At 43.0% G+C, this 17,580-nt stretch overlaps 1 protein-coding gene across 1 annotated transcript in view; it reads left to right on the forward strand.

The window, feature by feature from the left end:
* The first annotated feature begins 338 nt into the window (after positions 1 to 338).
* The window catches only part of LOC138487770 (indolethylamine N-methyltransferase-like), a 450,938-nt gene continuing 433,696 nt past the window's right edge, over positions 339 to 17,580 (forward strand). The window contains exon 1 of the mRNA XM_069614321.1: positions 339 to 539. Within this exon, the coding sequence (XP_069470422.1) occupies positions 491 to 539 (49 nt within the window). The 5' untranslated portion in view covers positions 339 to 490. The remainder of the gene's footprint in view (positions 540 to 17,580) is intronic.

Here is a 17,580-nt window from a genome sequence, read left to right on the forward strand (position 1 = left end):
GTCATGTTGGGTATGTTGGTGGAAAGAGATATAATATCTAGACCAATCAAAAATTGAGTTGTTACATCAAACGGTAAGTTTTCAAAATGGTTAATAACCACTTTAGTGTCCTTCAAGTACGATTGCATTTTAACAACATTGTTTTTTAAGTAGTGGTCTGCAAATTGTGAGCGCGGCTCCATTATTGAATTTATCCTGGCTGCGATGGGTCTACCAGGTGGGTTTACGAGAGTTTTGTGAATGTTTGGGGGGCAGTAGAATGTGGGGGTAGTGGGATTAGTATTAATCAAGAATCAACATTCTTAACATGCATATTATCCATTCTCCACGCAGAATGAGAAAGAGCAAGGAAAAAAGTGGGTGTGTCGAGGGACGGCGTGCATGAGGAAATCACATGCCCATCACCACGGAAAACCAAGCGTATTCATGGATCTGACAACGCAACATCACGTTGGGGAAATCTGCATCCAAAGCTCCCAATCACACCGCCATGTGTGAACAAGCTGATGGCCCAATCACATCGGAATCACTGTGCAAAGGTAAGGTCCGATTGGGTATTTAGGAATTTGTGCACGCAGTTGGGGTACTGATTGCAGTTAGGGGTGTATATATGTAGAGTAACGGGGTGAAGCCACTGTTTATGGGGGTTCGCATGAATATTTACCGGATACTAACTACAGTTACATAAAATGTTATGCATATTGATGGGGTGCTGCAAATAGTTATGGGGCGTTCCGGCCACATCTTGTGCTTAGGGTTACTTTGCAGTCAAAATTCCATGAATTCGCATTGCACAAACAGAATCTTTTGCACTCAGGGACGCGCAAAGTGTTTTCGGCTAAGGGACTTTGCAGGATCAATGCACACTTTTCCAAGAATCGGGCCCATAATCTCGAAGAAACCCTACAGGGATCATTATATAACCTTGTGTACTGATATTAATTCTGGACATGAACTCTTAATCCATAAGAACAATTTCACTTTAAGCGTGTCAGATGAGAAAGGCCCTCTTTCTTTCCTCAGTGATCCCCCTAATTCTTTGTTAGATATTGAGTGTCTTAATCTCTTTCTCTCTAGTGAGGCTTACACAAAAGCATCACTGGAGACCACAACTCTCTTTTAACTGCGTGCTGTCTTGGTAGCCATGAAGGCTACCAGGTCAGGGGTACTCCAAAGGGGCCTCATAGTTTCCCCCCCGTGAGCTCTCTCACTAAGAAAGTATGCCTTAGGTACATGCTCATGCAAGCCTTCTACCTTTTTACTAGGCTGCACCACATTGCAGCCATTCTACTGAAATTGTTGCTATTTCCTCCTGAACAGGAGCTAAATGGCTTCCTGTTGTGCCTTGAACCCTGCAATCATGCAACTGGATTTTTTCATATTTGAGTATGTTTTTCCAGCAGGGCCTTACGTTTGATAATTTGCCTATGTGAGCTCTGACTTGGAGCTTGCAAAGGTAGCCTTGGATGAATGGGAACTGGTTCTTACTGGGTGATGGTCTGCCAAACACCTCAATCCACATCTTTGTGTGTCCCTGTGCTAATCCATGCAGGAACAGTAGTGAGGTTTGCCTCTCATGATTTCGGGTGTGGGAGCATCAAATTGTTTAATGATGAAGAGGGTGATGGAACTGGTGAGCTGGAGTCATCCCCAGCCATGTGTGTGTCCATGCATGTCTTGAGACCCTGAGGCACTAGTGGGTCGACTTCCTGCAACTGGCACTGAGGACTTTACAAATGGTTTCCCCGGGGGCTCTACTCCTGTACTCCTCTTTCTCCTACAAGGAAAGCTTTATTACTCCTTGGCCGGTGGGAGCCATCTTCAGTGAACCCTTCCCTGGATCTGGGGGCCACATTCTGCTCCTCCACTTATGCAACTGCCATGTACTCCTCTGAAGTTCCTGGCCTTGGGAATCATTATCACAGGAGTCAGAGCAAAGTTTTGATGTTTGATAATTGACAAAGTTTTTCTGCAGTTAGAAAGTGCATGCTACTTGTCTGGACTCAACAGGAAGACTCTGCCACTCTGCTTTCTTTAAGGGAACCTCCACTGTTCTATTCTGCAGCTTAAAGTCCGACCACAACATCTGTTAACTTGATCTGAAGGGTCAGCAGATTGCATATTCTTCACCAATGCTCCTGCTGAATCTAGCACATTGAGGGTCACTGCTTGGTGGTCCACGGATCTTATCTGCCCTGGTAGGGAGAATTGTCATTTCTGTGCCAATGTGCTTTAACCTTAGAGACCACAAGCACTTTTGCTGGACTCAGGGCTTTTTAATCTGTACTCCTGAGTGCGTGGGGCCTTTTCCTCACCCACTCATGTGTTTCCCTGACTATGATATTCTATGTTCCTTACTGTTTCATGGAGTCTCCATAGGCATCTGCTTTTGCATTGTGACACACATCACCTTTTGTGCAGTGCCACTGAGAAGTCCCTTGGACTTCTCTTAATGTTTAACTACATTTTCTTGGGTGAACTACTGTTCCCAAGAATAGTAAAATGACCCCTGTCTTACTTTCCTTTACTTTGTGGGTCCATCACACACCGCCCTATGTGGAGTGCTGGTGGGTTACATAGTAATTCCCTTATCCCATTCCTCATGTAACATTTTGTTACACCAACTCACTTGAATGGCGGTGGCAGTGGTTTATTTTTTACTACCTAGTGACATGTATCTGCATGCTGATACCTCAGACGCAGTGCTGCACCCATGGATAACCATTTTCTCAAAATGGCCCCTGTCTTCTTTTTTGCCATTTCTTGTTAGTTAGTTTCTTCTGGGCTTCTACTCTGTTGTTTGCATCAGGTTTGAAACCTTTGTGTATGTTGCCTTTGGCGGGCTTCAGTCCTGAAGCCTACCCAAGCTCCAGTGTGTCTGGAAAGACATGAAGTTAGGGAGGGTCCTAAAACTTCCCTGTCCTTTGTCTCTAGGTGTGCCTGAGTGAAACCAGTTCCAATTGGCCGGCTGGTTGTCCCGGAGGACAGCCACCCTGCTGTGTGATTGACAGCCTAGGGCTGTGAGTGAATGGGAACTTGCATACAAAGCAAGGATTTTGTGACTAGAAACAGAGTCAATCACTGGAGGATAATATCAAAAGCAGATGAAGATAGAAGACGCCAGCAGCACCCTCCTGTACTGTGACATGCCCGGTGAAGCCTTGCAGCTGTACTGACCCCATTTCGAATTGACGGGGAAGACCAGTAAAGAACGATTTCCTCCCTTAAGCTGGTGGGACACACTAGGCTCGAGACAAACTATATTTTGGCACAACCCCAGACTTGCTCTGACTTTCCAAGGCTGCAGAAGCCCAATACCCGGGGTACCTCTACCACTTGTGAGTGCATGGTCTTCCGAAGTCCGAATCCAGCCAGATATTTGCGGGCATCCAGAGGACCATAGAAAAGCAAAAAATCTGCATTAAGTGTCCCCTCAGAGAGTCAAGATCCGAGGGATCAAGGACATCCTAAACAGAACTTTTTGATCTTCTTTGGCGCTGAGGAAAAGGCACCAAAACCACAAAGAGCCACTGAATTGATGGGAATCCATTGCTGCTGAATCCCTCTCTTGGGTGCTGCTGCAGGAGTCTGCCAGACATCCTCTCTTTCGTCACCAAGACCAAGGACCAGGAACTAGAGTCTACTGCATTGCATCATGAAGGCAACCAGCTGGAACAACCTCTTCATTTCAAAGGTACTGTGGGGCTTGGGATATTTTATCCTTTTGCCATCTGGGGTGTTTCTTTTATTTGGGAGTGCAATTTAACTCTACCCTAAATTGACCAACTTACCTGCATTGGCCATACAGCTTGCGCTTTCTAAAGGAGACTCCTCTTGAGTTGCTGTGATTTCTCTTTTGAACACTGACAATTTTAGAACATTTCTAAGAAGAAGAACATCAGAACTTTGACGTTGGTCATTGCCTTTGGCTGTCCTGGCTCCCTAAAGGCCCCCTTCTGAACCTATTGGCTTTGGCAGTGCTTGTTCCCTCGCAGATTCTAAATGTTGAACACTTTAATGCTGGGATAATAGACTGCATTCACTGTTCTTGTAACCTAGCAGTCTGTTCTGATCTAACCCTAACATTTCCTTCCTTAAAAACTCAATATTGCAAAGATGATACTGTCTAAATGCTATACTGACCTCAAATGACGTCACCTCTGAGGGCTGGAATATGTGTAGAATATGAAGGAATGACCTGCGTATTGTTCCCTTTTTTAATTGGATCCTAACTTGAGATTAATGTTACAAAAAATTACTGCTTTTTAAAGAATGCTTTAAATATATTTGACTATAAGCACATACATAATGTATTATATAACTTTAAGTGTGTCAGTGTTTCATTGGATACTTGAATTTACTGGTTTCATTGCTACAGCTCTACAGCCTACATTACCCCTCTTAATGTGAGCCTGGCTGCTCAGTCACACTACCAACTTGTCTAATACAGGCCCTTATTAAAAGGTGGGTTACCTAATACCAAGAGATAAGTCTTGTGTAGTCCCACACCAGTTGGACTGCACTAATTCTTACCTAACATGCCCCATTGGCATCATGAATTTGGAATTTTGAAGGATGTGTAATGCGCTGAGTTTCCTGGCAGAATGAACTGCATCTGGGCGCAGATGACAACATCAACACTTCATCTCCAAAGCATATTCAATGGTGAGGCTCTGAGTGTGCAGTCGAGAAAGAAATGATTTTATTTAAACAAGAACGTTTTAAGAGATTTTCAGAAGCATGTTATGTTGTGTAATTGTCAAGGTAGCGTATTCCACAATTTAGGGCCATCTATTTCGCTTGGGGCTCTGTCTGCAGGCCTTCTAGCTTGGAACCTTCACCACACCCGCTCCAACCCGAGGCTCAAACTCTCCTCTGCACCCTCGTTGCTTGGACACCAGAAGCCTTTTCTTCATCTTGGGGGCATATGTTTGTGCTGGGCCTCGCTTGCCGATCTCTCTCCTGGGCATCGGACCATGACATTTTCTACCTCAGCGTCTCTGGTTTACCTTTGCAGTCATTCTTTGTGGGTACCTTTCTCATTGGCTCTTGGCCTGGAACTTCTCGGGGTGTGGTCCCTTTTCTCGTCAGCCTAAAAGATTGGCCCCGCAGTAGGTCGTAACTTTTCACAGTTTGAAATCAAAGCCAGGACCTGCCTATTATCGTTGTCCCATTGATCTTTTTGGACACACTGTAAGGCTGTTCTCAGGGGTGGACTGGGAACTAAAAGAGGCCCTGGAAATGATGTTCAAAGTGGCCCAATATTACATATTTTCAGCAAGCCCAACCCTTTTCCTGTGAAAAAATGTGGAAATACCACACAAAATAGGCCAGGGTGCAGAGGCCTACTGGGAAATATCCAGAGTTCCCTATAGGCCAGTCCACCCCTGCCCAGGGGGCAGAGGCCTAGCAGGAAATGTCCAGAGTTCCTATAGGGCAGTCCACCCCTGATAGTGATAGTCCAGAGGCCTACCAGGAAATCTCCAGAGTTCCCTATAGGCCAGTCCACCCCTGGGGGCAGAGGCCTAGCAGGAAATGTCCAAAGCTCCCTAGAGGCCAGTCCACCCCTGCCCAGGGGGCAGAGGCCTAGCAGGAAATGTCCAGAGTTCCCTATAGGCTAGTCCACCATGGCTGGTCTAAACTCTTCTTAAATACTGGAGCTCTTGTTTGAATTGTCATTTGTTCTGTTGGTTTTCCTAAATAAAAGTACTGGTATGCAATGTAGATATTTCTTCTGTGACCAACCTTTGATAAAGGTATATTTTCAGTACTATACCGAGTAATGTGTGTCAACTGTTCCCTATTTGCGCCTCGTCCCTCCACCCCCGCCCAACTAATAAGAAATCCTGCCTGCCACTAACAGGGTGACCTACCTAAGCCCTTCCCAGAGGACCTTTGGAAAATCTCCCTAACAGGGTGTTTAGTGGGAGTGTAATCATTATGAGATATACGATTTATTAAAGATTGCCAGTGGCTTATTTTTCCGAGCTTATTTTCATTTACTTACACTTTAACGAAAATTTACCAAACTAATTTTGATTTTGCTCTCATATTGTCTGTCTGTGAAATCCAAATAGTACTAAGATTTTTAGGCGGTTTAAAAGTAAAGCTTTTTTATTTTGCATGAGAGTGTGTTTGACACTCTCTAGCCACTTGAGGGCGCTCCAGGCAATGAAAGGGTGTGCGCTTATACATTCTACGAAGCCGAAGTTCCGTTGCGGCCCTTTCAAAGGATAATTCCACGCCGGGATATTACAGTTTCCATAAATATACGGCCATACAAAGCACTAATAAATGCAGTGCTCTAAATGGCAGTGTATTTAAGCAAAACACTGTAGACTCACTGCACGGAGAGTACTTTAATTCAATGCATTTATGACATGCGGGGCACAGCGACCCATCTGTGCATGGAGCTTTCAGTTAAAGTGCAGCTACATGTACTGAGTGCCTAGTGTTTTCCTTAAATATAGCGTGTGCCGGTTTTGTGGCCGGGCAGGATTAGCCACGCATGGTGGCAAAGCCTCCTTCTAAGTTACCAGATGCAGGAGCGGGGCGGTCTTCCGATGCGGCATTCATTGTCCTCCTGGAAGTCCTGTTATTCAGCAAATCCTTAACTAGATCTTTTGGAGGATTTGTTAAAGTGTGACCAGGTCTATGACATTGCATTGTGCCAGATGTTGCCCTGATGAAGGACCATTCTGGTCCGAAATGCATTGGCTATTGGCATCTGCCGCCCACAATTATTCCAATTGGTCAACTCTTTCTACTAAATTGAATCGTGGAATTTAGTTTACATTAATTAACATCACTGATCAAGTTTATAGGCTTTGTGGCACAAATTGCTATAGGGTGTCCAGCCCTCAACGTAGGCTCTGATCCTTGGTCTTCTCGCAGTTCCTTAAATATACTGTCATTGAAAGCACTGCGTTTGTTAGTGCTTTGGGTGACAGTATATTTAAGGAAACTGTAATATCCTGGCAACTGATAATACCATACGCCCGCTAGCCACGGCCAACAGGGTGTGCCTAAAGGGACCTGTGCCCAATGCGCTGCACCAAAACAGCTGGCACAGAAAGGACTGCCACCAAAGAGGGCACACTGCTATTATAGCATAAGGGAAACAGTATCAGGCACCTACAGAGAAGCGTCATTTGTGTTCGGGACACAAGTGCCTACGTCTATGTAACTTGGCCCTTCATTAACTGCGGGAGTGGGCGGAGCCTACAATGATTCCTTATGGGAATTCAGGACGAACATACACGCCCACAGCACTACAGACAGATCTCTGCAGCAGTCTTAATGCCTCATGGCTTTAATTCAGTAACAAACTGGAGAACGATGGGTGTGCCTGATTCTTCCTGTCCCCTCCCTGACTTTGAAGGGTGCCAACAGGTTAGGAAATTAGACCAGTGGTTCTAACGGATAATAGGCCAATAGCCCTCAAAACACGATTAAAAGAAAGCTTTGCATTAAGCATGATCACTGTCATTGCTCTGGGCACTTTCCCTTTCTCCATTTGTTTAGCTAGCGCCATAGCAGCAGTGGACCAGCCATATGCAAATCACTCCTGTGCCAGCCACCAATGTGATGATAGGTTTAGGCCAGGGTCAGTCAGATGTTTAAGGTCTTTCCATCGCCCCTCGCAGGATTAAAGGCGGATTCAGGCGTGACTCGTCTGTGACTGATGTTGTGCTACTCCCCCTTTCAAGGGCATGAGCTCTTGGTAATTCCCATTGTACTTCAAAAAAGGTAGCAGGCGCTCCTCTCCAGAAAGAACATGGCATGATAACCTATTCTGAAATGAGAGTTTGCAGCACACACTTTTTGCTCACTGTACCTTTCACAGATGGGAAATATCCATTTGCATATCAGTCTTTGTCCCGCCCACATGGGCAGACCAGAACCGACATGCTATGGCAATTCCTTTCTGAACAAGAGTACCAACAGCAGCCCCATACACTTGTTTCAGCCTTGTTGGGCATCATCAGTGAGGTGAAGCTGAGCCATCTCTAAGTACAGTGAGTAGGGATTCCTCGTCTGGGTGCCCCAGGTAACCTAAGGTGACCAACCCCAAGTTCCTTCAAAGAATTCAACAAAGGTAACAGGAGCCCCTCTCTCGGAAGAACAAGGCATGATAACCTGTTCAGTGGTTGTCAACCACATTGAGAGTTCACAGCCATCTGCTTTTTGCTCACTGTACCTTTCACAGATGGGAAATATTAATTTGCATATCAGTCTTTGCCCCGCCCACATGGGCAGTCCAGCACCGAAATGCTATGGCAATTCCTCTCTGAACAAGAGTACCAACAGCAACCCCATACACGTGTTTCAGCCTTGTTGGGCCTCATCAGTGAGGTGAAGCTGTGCCTTTCTGAGCACAGCGAGTCCACGTCTGGTTGTCCCCAGGTAACTTAGGGGGACCAACCCCAAGTTCCATGCAAATATTTCAAAAAAGGTAGCAGGCGCTCCTCTCCAGAAAGAACATGGCATGATAACCTGTTCTGAGATGAGAGTTTGCAGCACACGCTTTTTGCTCACTGTACCTTTCACAGATGGGAAATAACCATTTGCATATCAGTCTTTGCCCCGCCCACATGGGCAGTCCAGCACCGAAATGCTATGGCAATTCCTCTCTGAACAAGAGTACCAACAGCAACCCCATACACGTGTTTCAGCCTTGTTGTGCCTCATCAGTGAGGTGAAGCTGTGCCTCTCTGAGCACAGTGAGCAGGGGGTCCACGTCTGGTTGCCCCCAGGTAACTTAAGGTGACCAATTCCTATTGTACGTTCAGCCATTTTAATTATGTCCATTTTACGCAAATTGTAATGTTGGAATGGTGAGAGCGTCAACTAAGCATATATTACGTGCTGCTGACAATGACCCAGACCTATACACATTTTGCATACTATTGTAACATATGAGGTATGTTCTGTTTTTCTATACTCCATTGTGCAGTTATCTTTTCAAAATCCACAAGGATGGGAGGCCGAATAATGCTTGCCTGATCTTGGCCGTGTGATGTGCAGACTACACAGAGATCTCACTGAACTATCACTTGCAGAGTGTAATATGCTGTGCACTATTACATTTATTTATATGTAGCGCCCAGACCCAGAGGTATCACAGCGCTGAGATAGTGTACAGAATAGGTAAACAGGCAATTCAAAGGCAATTGAACGTCTGCTCACCCCATTCTCCAACACTACCGCTTACTCTTCTGCTGAAATCTGTTTTTTAAGATCACAAAAAAAATAACACAATATCCTCAACTTGTGCTTTTCTTTCTGCATCACACATAAAGATGTGGGCAGTCTGCACTGTTGGTCCCTGCACACCATTTACATTTCCTTTCAAGTGCCCACTGAGTGCAATGCCCTCCCACCCTGGCCACATACATATAAAATACATACATATAAAATAGACAATTTGAAATTTCAAAGGAAGAAAACGCATTCCGATGCACACATCTTTCTGTACCAACTCTGGCAGCGCTGCCATGACGATACATTCATGCTTTGTCAGTGTGGACCGCAAGCAGACCTGCACGCATGCCCAGTGACATGTGTTTATGTTTATGTTTATTGAGTTTACACCAAAGCGCTTTATGTGGTGACGTGCAGAGTGTCAACACGTCAAGAAGAGGCACGGGGTCTCAGCGCACATGCCAGAGAGCACCGCGCAAATGTGCAAATGCTTTGCCTTGTATTATTAGCGGGGCAGCGGTAGCACGGATGAGAGTGTGATCCACGTATGATATTGAGATTCTGTTACCTGGAGCCTCCAGGTCCTAATGCTGCACAATGGAGGTCATCCTCCCCACTCTAAGAAGTCTTCTGCGGTCCTGCGTATGCTTCCTATGGTAGAACCAAAAGGATCTCTAGCTGATTACTTCAGTCCTCAAACCAACGCCGATTCTTCCACTACAACAGTCTGGACAAACAGCCCTCAAACCCCTTAACGCATTTCATGCCAGACTTCGCACCTTGCATCAACATGCACCCTTGTGGATGTGATGGATGAGGCCCCAACTGATTTAAGGCTGCCACTCCAATAAGCTTCAATACCGTGGGAGCACGGCCTCACTCTACAGTGCATCCTTGAGTTAGTCCGCTCACACGAATTCACTGCAGTGAGGTCTGGGAAAACGGAAGCGTCATTCCAGCCTGTGAGCATGCAAGACGGCCGTCTCTAAATGAGGCCCGAGTTGGCCTGGGGAACCCAGCCAGGGCTCTAGCCAAAAACCAAGGGACCAGCCACACATCCTGGCGACTGGACGTGCCTAGTTTGGAGGACCTACCCCACAATGGCCATTTCCCAGCCCGAGGAGCATAACGTGCCATGGGTGGCCATTTCCCAGCTCGAGGAGCAGAACGTGTCATGGGTGGCCAGGTGGCCATTTTGCCAAAGTGTGCAGATGTGGCATATTTATACCAGCCCCCAGAGTGCAGAGGCAGCAACACCTCAATGTATGCCACATGGAGGTGGTAGTGACATCTGACCCTGAAAGCTAGGATAATGTGCAGGTGGTATTCATGATTTCCACCCTAGGTCACAATCTAGGCAAAAGGAAGCAGCCACAATGCAGAATTCTGATTGGTGGAAACCCCATGCCTGCTCTACTCAACATGGGGGCGTCAGTGAATGTGATATGCACATCCCAGTTCACCCTACTCAAACCGCTTCCAATCATTAATCGGACTGCGGTATGCATTGTCACATATGGCAGCAAAGCCCTGATTCCCTTACAAGGTCTGGCCTGCGTCGAGTTCCAAAACAACACAAAGCCTGAAAGCAAAATGTATATCACACCAGGCAAAACCGTAATGCTTCTGAGTTGCGACAATGCGGAAGAGCTCAAGCTGGTTAGGTTTACGTTCAGTGTACATGCAGAGGATATTGTAGACCTCATACATGAGTTCAAACCCATTTTAGATGGCAATGGATGCCTACCAAACAGTAAAATGCCTAAACATAGATAGATGATTTAGCTTGTGTCTCTCAAGCATAAGCACTTTCCATTACACTTGTGCCCCAAGTGGGGGAAGAGCAGTGAAAGCTAGAAGAAGCAGGCATTATTGAAAAGGCACAAGGCTCCACACTCTGGGTCCCAAGAACGCAGACCATCTGCATCTTTGTGGACCTGCATTTACCAGAAAAGGGCAGTGCGGAGCGAAAGACATCCAACGCGCACACTCAATGTTGGATCTCCAAAGTGCACAATATTTTCCAAAGTTAGGCCTGAGAGTGGGCTACCACCGGTTACTATGGGATCCCGCTGCACAAGTAGTCGAGATATAGCACCACCTTCTCCCGCCACATACTTCTGCACTGCTACAAAAGCTTGAGCTTTGGTGTGTCATCCGTGGCAAAAGTCTTTCAGAACACTAAAAGGGGAGTGTTGACAGGCATACCGGGCATTGTAAATGTCAGCAACGATATTCTTATGTTTTCCAAAACATATGCCGAACACATCCTCCATCTATGAACTGTCCTGCAAAGAATTAGAAGTTTCCCAGCATGAATAACTACTTCAGGAGGTTTACTTCTCAGCTGGCAATGTCAGAACCTTTACTGCACCTCACAAGGTTTGCAGAGCCGTGGGAATGAGGCAAACCTGAAGAGAAAAATACAAAATATATATGAAGAGCTTTAAAATATTGCAATGTAGTTAGGTGTTATTTGGATTTACCTAGCATCTGCTTTGTTTGGCACCCATTTTATGTGAAGAGACAGGTGATGTAATGTTTGTCGGTTGGGGGCCAGCGACACAAGGTCTGGGCCTCGTCAACATAGTTGTATTTGTGTAAAGTAAGCAATTCATTGAGGGTCCTTCCTGATGAGGCCAAGCAAACTGAGAAGTTGACCGATGATTGTTCTGTTAATCCTGAGCTGGTTGTAAACTATTGCAAACCAAGTACTGCTTACGTGTGACTACGTCTAAAAGATCTGCTGACCAGCCTGCCACTTTTTGTACAAATTAGCAGGTAAAACCTATGTTCATTGAGTCATTTGTGTTAACCACACAGTTAAGCAAATCATTCCCAGACTAAATGCAATGAAAGGAAACTTCCTTTGAAGCACTGGCCTCTGTCTCACACAATCGTGTTTTTCTTTAATATTCGTACTGCATAAAGAAGCCTTGAAGGCCTCTACCAATGCCCTGGCTGAAGGCAAAACAATGTCGTACTATGACCGTCAGAGGCCAATCAAACTGATTGTTGAACCCTGCCATCATGGCCATAGCGTGGTTCTTATAGTACACAAAAAATGTTTGGGTGGTCCTTTGTCGTTTCAGGTATTCACTAATTGACTAGATTTCAGAAGCCTTTATATAGGTTGAATTTTGCCATTCTGGTATGCACACCAACTGCTTCTGCTCATAAATAACCCTATTGTATTTACACAATTTGTTTGTAGAAAAATGTATTATCTCTTAAAAGAGACATTCATTAGCATCAGTACATTTCATCTTTATACCACATTTTTTAGATTAAATTGATTATTGGTTTGAAGTGCATTTACAATAAAACCTTTCTCTACTTTTTTTTAATTAGAACATACTATTCCTATTCCATAGGCAGATTTCTGTTTTCAGTTACTAAGACTGTTTCATTTACACTTCAATCAGGCATTCACTATTTTCATCATTCATTCCATTCTACTCAAGATGTCTTATTCCTCATCACTATTTATTCAAACACTTTGCTTAGGAAATTTATCAGGGGTAAGCACTACACCACAAATCCTTAACCCCTCTTATTCTGTTGTTTCTTTCTCAAGCTTTTGCTGTCAGTTGACAGATTTTTGCATTTATTTAGTCTTCTTGGCTTCTATTTTTCAACAGTCCATCATTTCCTGAACTGTTTTGTCAATACTGTGTTTGCCTGCAACAACAACATATCACGGTTTTAATTTTCACCGTTCTCATTTGTACAGTTTAATTGCACCATAAACTACTATTGTTAGATTATGGGAGGCAAGTTCCCTTTTTTGATTGCTTATTGTGAATACTTACATTTGTCAACTTTTGGCGAATGCAATTATTTGCTGTGTGTTCGGGTTGTTATTGGCTTCCGTATTCTGTTCGTTTGCGCTTTTTTTTTTAATACTGTTGAGCGGTCAGTGCACTCTTCTCTTGTCATGTTTCTCAAACCAAAATGAGGACAGAAGAAAGTAGAGCGCTTTCATATCTCTATACACGGTAGTTTGTTTAGTGCTCATTACTTCTGGTAATTCTACATGATGTTATGGTATTGGACATTATACAATTTTAACTCACCGTCAATGCGGCAGTCAGTAGCTTCAGACCTAGGTAAATCTCCAGTCTCTCATCCCAGGTCTTAATCACTGAGCATTTAACAGCTTTCTCATCCTGTTCTATTGGCAAAAACACATAGAACCCAGTACCATCTGTTTAATTAGGGAATTTGTTATATAACATTAGTCTTCAACTAGTACTAGTTTTATCATTCGTTTTGTCGAAATGCAGTGAGTAAAAATGTACCTCTTAGTTGTTGTTCCTCGCTCGGTCACTTGTTGTTGCCATACTACGGATCCCCAGTGTTCCATGTTGTTTCTATAGAGACCGCGTTAATTTGAGTGTGCTCTAAGGTGCTTTACTCTAGTTTTTTGTTGTTACTCGTGCTATGGTGACAGGTTGAAATGAACTCTTGTTCTTTTACTTTTCTATCTTTATTATTTTGATTAAAACTATTGTAAGCATTTAATTCCATGTTCACGTTGTCCTAACTCGAGACTCATTATCGCTAGTGACTTCTCTGTTTTGAAATAAATTGCCTGTACACTTTTGCAGTGCCCATGTTCATTGTCCATACAGTATGGGTTTAGAGTGTTCTATTAGGCATATTCCGCTATCACAAGGTTTATTTTGCTCTCTTTCACTCCCTGTTCTTTGTCCATCCACTACAGGTTTGGAGCATTCTGTTGTGGCTTAATCCACCACTCCAAAGATTTATATTGCTCTCTTTGTCTTGCTCTTTCTTCTTTTAGTCTCTCTCAAGCAGGGGTTATTTCCTTTAATTATCAGCCAGTCTGTCTGCTCATTTAGTCCTATCTCCATACTGTTAGTTAGAAACATTTATTATTTTCTTTTTGTATTAACTTTCTTTGGTCTGTATTCATGTTGTTACCTTATTTCATCTGGTAAATTATTGTACATTTAGGTTCTTCTGCCTATGTACCAGTTGGATAAAATGACTGACTAAATGTGCTGTATGTATTGTGTTCTTTATACAGCTCTTATGTTCAGTGATTTGCGTTTTTATTTCTATTTCTGTTTTTCCTATGTACATTTTTTCGCATGGGCACTAAATTGCATATCCTACCATTTTTTAATTGCGATTCGTTAGTGCTCGTTGTTTCCAAGGTTTTTCCAGGCCTAGATCTGCTCCTTTACTTTTGCTGGTCTGGCTACAGCAAGTGCATTTACCACATGTATAGTGTCCTTTGGGACACAGTAATACCCGACTTTCTGAGAGGGTTGGCTGTTTCTTTATGGTTTGAGCTTTGATGCTGTATTGAGGGATTACTATAGGTATTGACGAACACTATGTTCTTTTCATTTCCATTTCTTTTTTTGTATGGTCAAGTAAAGCCTTATGGTTGTTGTCGTCTACTCGGTTCATAGCATTTGCTGTTAGTTTGGATGGATATTGCCTCTCATGCATTTTTTCTCTTAATTTAGTTGCTTCTCCTATCTACATTTTGATTATTACTGTTCTTTTTAAGTCATAAGAATTGTCCCAGGGTAAATTGTCTTGTACAAGGCGTGGATGGAAACTACTGTAATGCAACAAGGAATTATTGTCTGTTGGTTTGTTGTACGGTTTCACAAAGAGTATCCCGATTTCTACATCTACTTTGATTGTTAAATCCAGATAGTTTATTTCATTTTGGTCTTTGGTGTATGTGAATTTCAAATGTCTATCTTGTGTATTTATCCAAGTGGAAAACAATGCTGCCTCTTCTTCATTTCCTGTCCAAAGGTTAAAGACATCGTCTATATAGCGTCACCACAGGCAGAGATGTTTTTCTAAAAGGGTTGGCTTCGCTGTAAACTGAGTATTTTTTTCAAAATATTCCATGTATAAATTTGCAATGCTTGGTGCTGGGGTGGCCCTCATTGCGGTGCCTTGGATTTGTTTGTGAACATTTCCATTGAAATGGAAATAATTCTCTGTAAGGGCAATCTCTGCACACCATAAAATGAATGATGATGGAGTACTTGATCTTCTGGTTTCTTGCAGTAAATGGTCTTCAAGCATTTCTAGAGATACTCTTTGTGGGATACTTGTATATAATGCAACAACGTATGGACAAATCAGGATTTCTTTATTTTGAACAAACTGTATACCTTCAATTTTTTCAATCATCTGCACAGTGTCCTTAACATATGAGGTCATTTTCTTGACTAACGGATGGAGATATAAATCAGCAAATTTAGACAAGGGTTCTAGTACTGAATCCAACCCAGATACTACGGGTCGTCCTGGTGGTCTAGTGAGGGACTTGTGTATTTTAGGGAATTATTCTTGGTTTTTCCATTTGTAAAAATACAGCTTCTTTTTTCAAGAGCCATTCTCTTTCTTGGGCTTTTTCTACTTTATAACTTATCATGATTTCCAATTTCTGGGTGGGATCTTCTTCGAGTTTTTGATAATTATCTGTATTTTCTAGTTGTCTATTACACTCTTGAATGTAATCAATCCTGTCACCTGTTGCTCCTCCCTTGTCTGCTCTATGAATAATTATGTCATTGTTCTGCAGTAAAGATCTTAACGTTGCTTTTTCAATTTTGCTAATATTTTGGAAACCTTTTTCTTTTTTTCCATTTCTAGTTTTTCCAGATTATTATTATTTTTTTTTTATTGTTTGATCAAAATGTGATTTTACAATACTGAAGCTTTATAGTAAACTTCGATGAACTCGTCTTTGTGTTTTCTATTTTGAAAGAAGACAGGGGCTTATCCTTTATAGCTTGCTTTTAACATTAAGTAGATTCGGGTCAATGTATTCTAGCATTTTTGCAGTCACTATTTGCCATGTTGTTTTTTCTCCCCCAATGAGTCTGCACCACCACAATTGTTCTTCTGGCAGTGTGCTGAAACCCGATATCATTGGCAGATAGCACTGTCTGATTGCTGCAGTCGCTGTACATGCCATGAGTAGATGTCTTATTGTCTCCTTTGGAGGTTGTATGTCGTTGGAACAGAATCTGCAAGTGTTTGACTGTGCTTGCCCTCGAACATGTCTTATTTCATTTGTTTTGAACAGGTTAAGCCTTGCTCGTAGAATTAAGTTCTTTGCTTGCCTGTTTGGAAACTGCTTTATGTAGTTCTGCAGTTCATTTCTTTTTACAGTAAAACTTGGTAAATGAGCGATGAGTTTTAATGTCGCGGTACCGTCAATCGTTTTGGCCCAGTCCATGTCTTTTATTTTCTTTTGCACTTTACATGGGTTTGTGATGAGTTCGTCTTCGTCTGAGACGATTGCGTCCAGTACTATTTGATTTTGCTTTTGCCAGTTGGTTTCCATATCACAAGTATTGTTGTTCATTTCTTGTTTGATGATACTAAAGATTTTGTTTTGACTGTCCATTCTGCATTTGCGATATAACATGATGGCATTGCAGGTTGCAGAACATTCTAGTGATTGTAAACTTAATTTGCGTCGTATTGCTACGCCAAGAGTCGAATTTGGTAGTTTAAGGACTTTACGCCAGAAATATGCTTCTAATTTGCACCAAACTTTTTGTGGAAATATCGGCATTGCTCCTATGCCATAAGTGATGGTGGGTACGACCTTCATCTTGTAAAAGTTTATTATTGGTTTCAGGGAGAATTTTCCAAATTTACTGTCAATTTTTTTTGCTTGAGCTGCTAGTTTACTCATTTTTGTGTGTAGTTCCTGCTGCATTGTGGTTTCGTGGAGGGAACTATCCATGTTTACTCCTAGATATTTAAAGTTTGAAACCACCTCAATTCTGGTCTTGCCCAAATGCCACTGAAAGTTTTCTTTTTTTGGATGACATTGGAAGATCATAATTTTTGTTTTGTTGATATTGATTTCCAAATGATTGCTATCGGCGTAGATTATAAGTCAAGTTTGCGCTGTAGCCCAATTTGAGTCTGGTCAAAGATTGTTGGGTCATCAGCGTAAAGCAGGTGTCCATTTTGCGTTGTTCCCAGTGTTGGTGGGAAGGCTCGTGTTTGAATTCCCATTTTTTGAATGTCGCCGATGTAGGTGATGAAGAGTGCTGACGCCAGTGGACAACCCTGTTTCGTGTGGTGTTTATTTCGGTTGATAAATCTCCTTCACGGCTGAGTCTGACTCTTATGGATGTGTCATAATGCAATGCTTGAATTGGCTCTAAAAGAGAGTGGGGACATTTCCATGCTTCACGTTTGTCCCACAAGAGTGATCTTTCAACTCTGTCGAAGGCCTGAGTGAAGTCGATATAAGCTGCAAACAGACGGTGATTCTTTTCTAGGGTTTTTGCTTTTAATATACTACACACTAGTATATTGCATGTTGTGCCTGTGTGTTTCTTCAACCCTGTT

This window comes from Ambystoma mexicanum, chromosome 9 (assembly GCF_040938575.1).
Source record: "Ambystoma mexicanum isolate Mex_15411 chromosome 9, UKY_AmexF1_1, whole genome shotgun sequence".
NCBI classification, from domain to species: Eukaryota; Metazoa; Chordata; class Amphibia; order Caudata; family Ambystomatidae; genus Ambystoma; species Ambystoma mexicanum.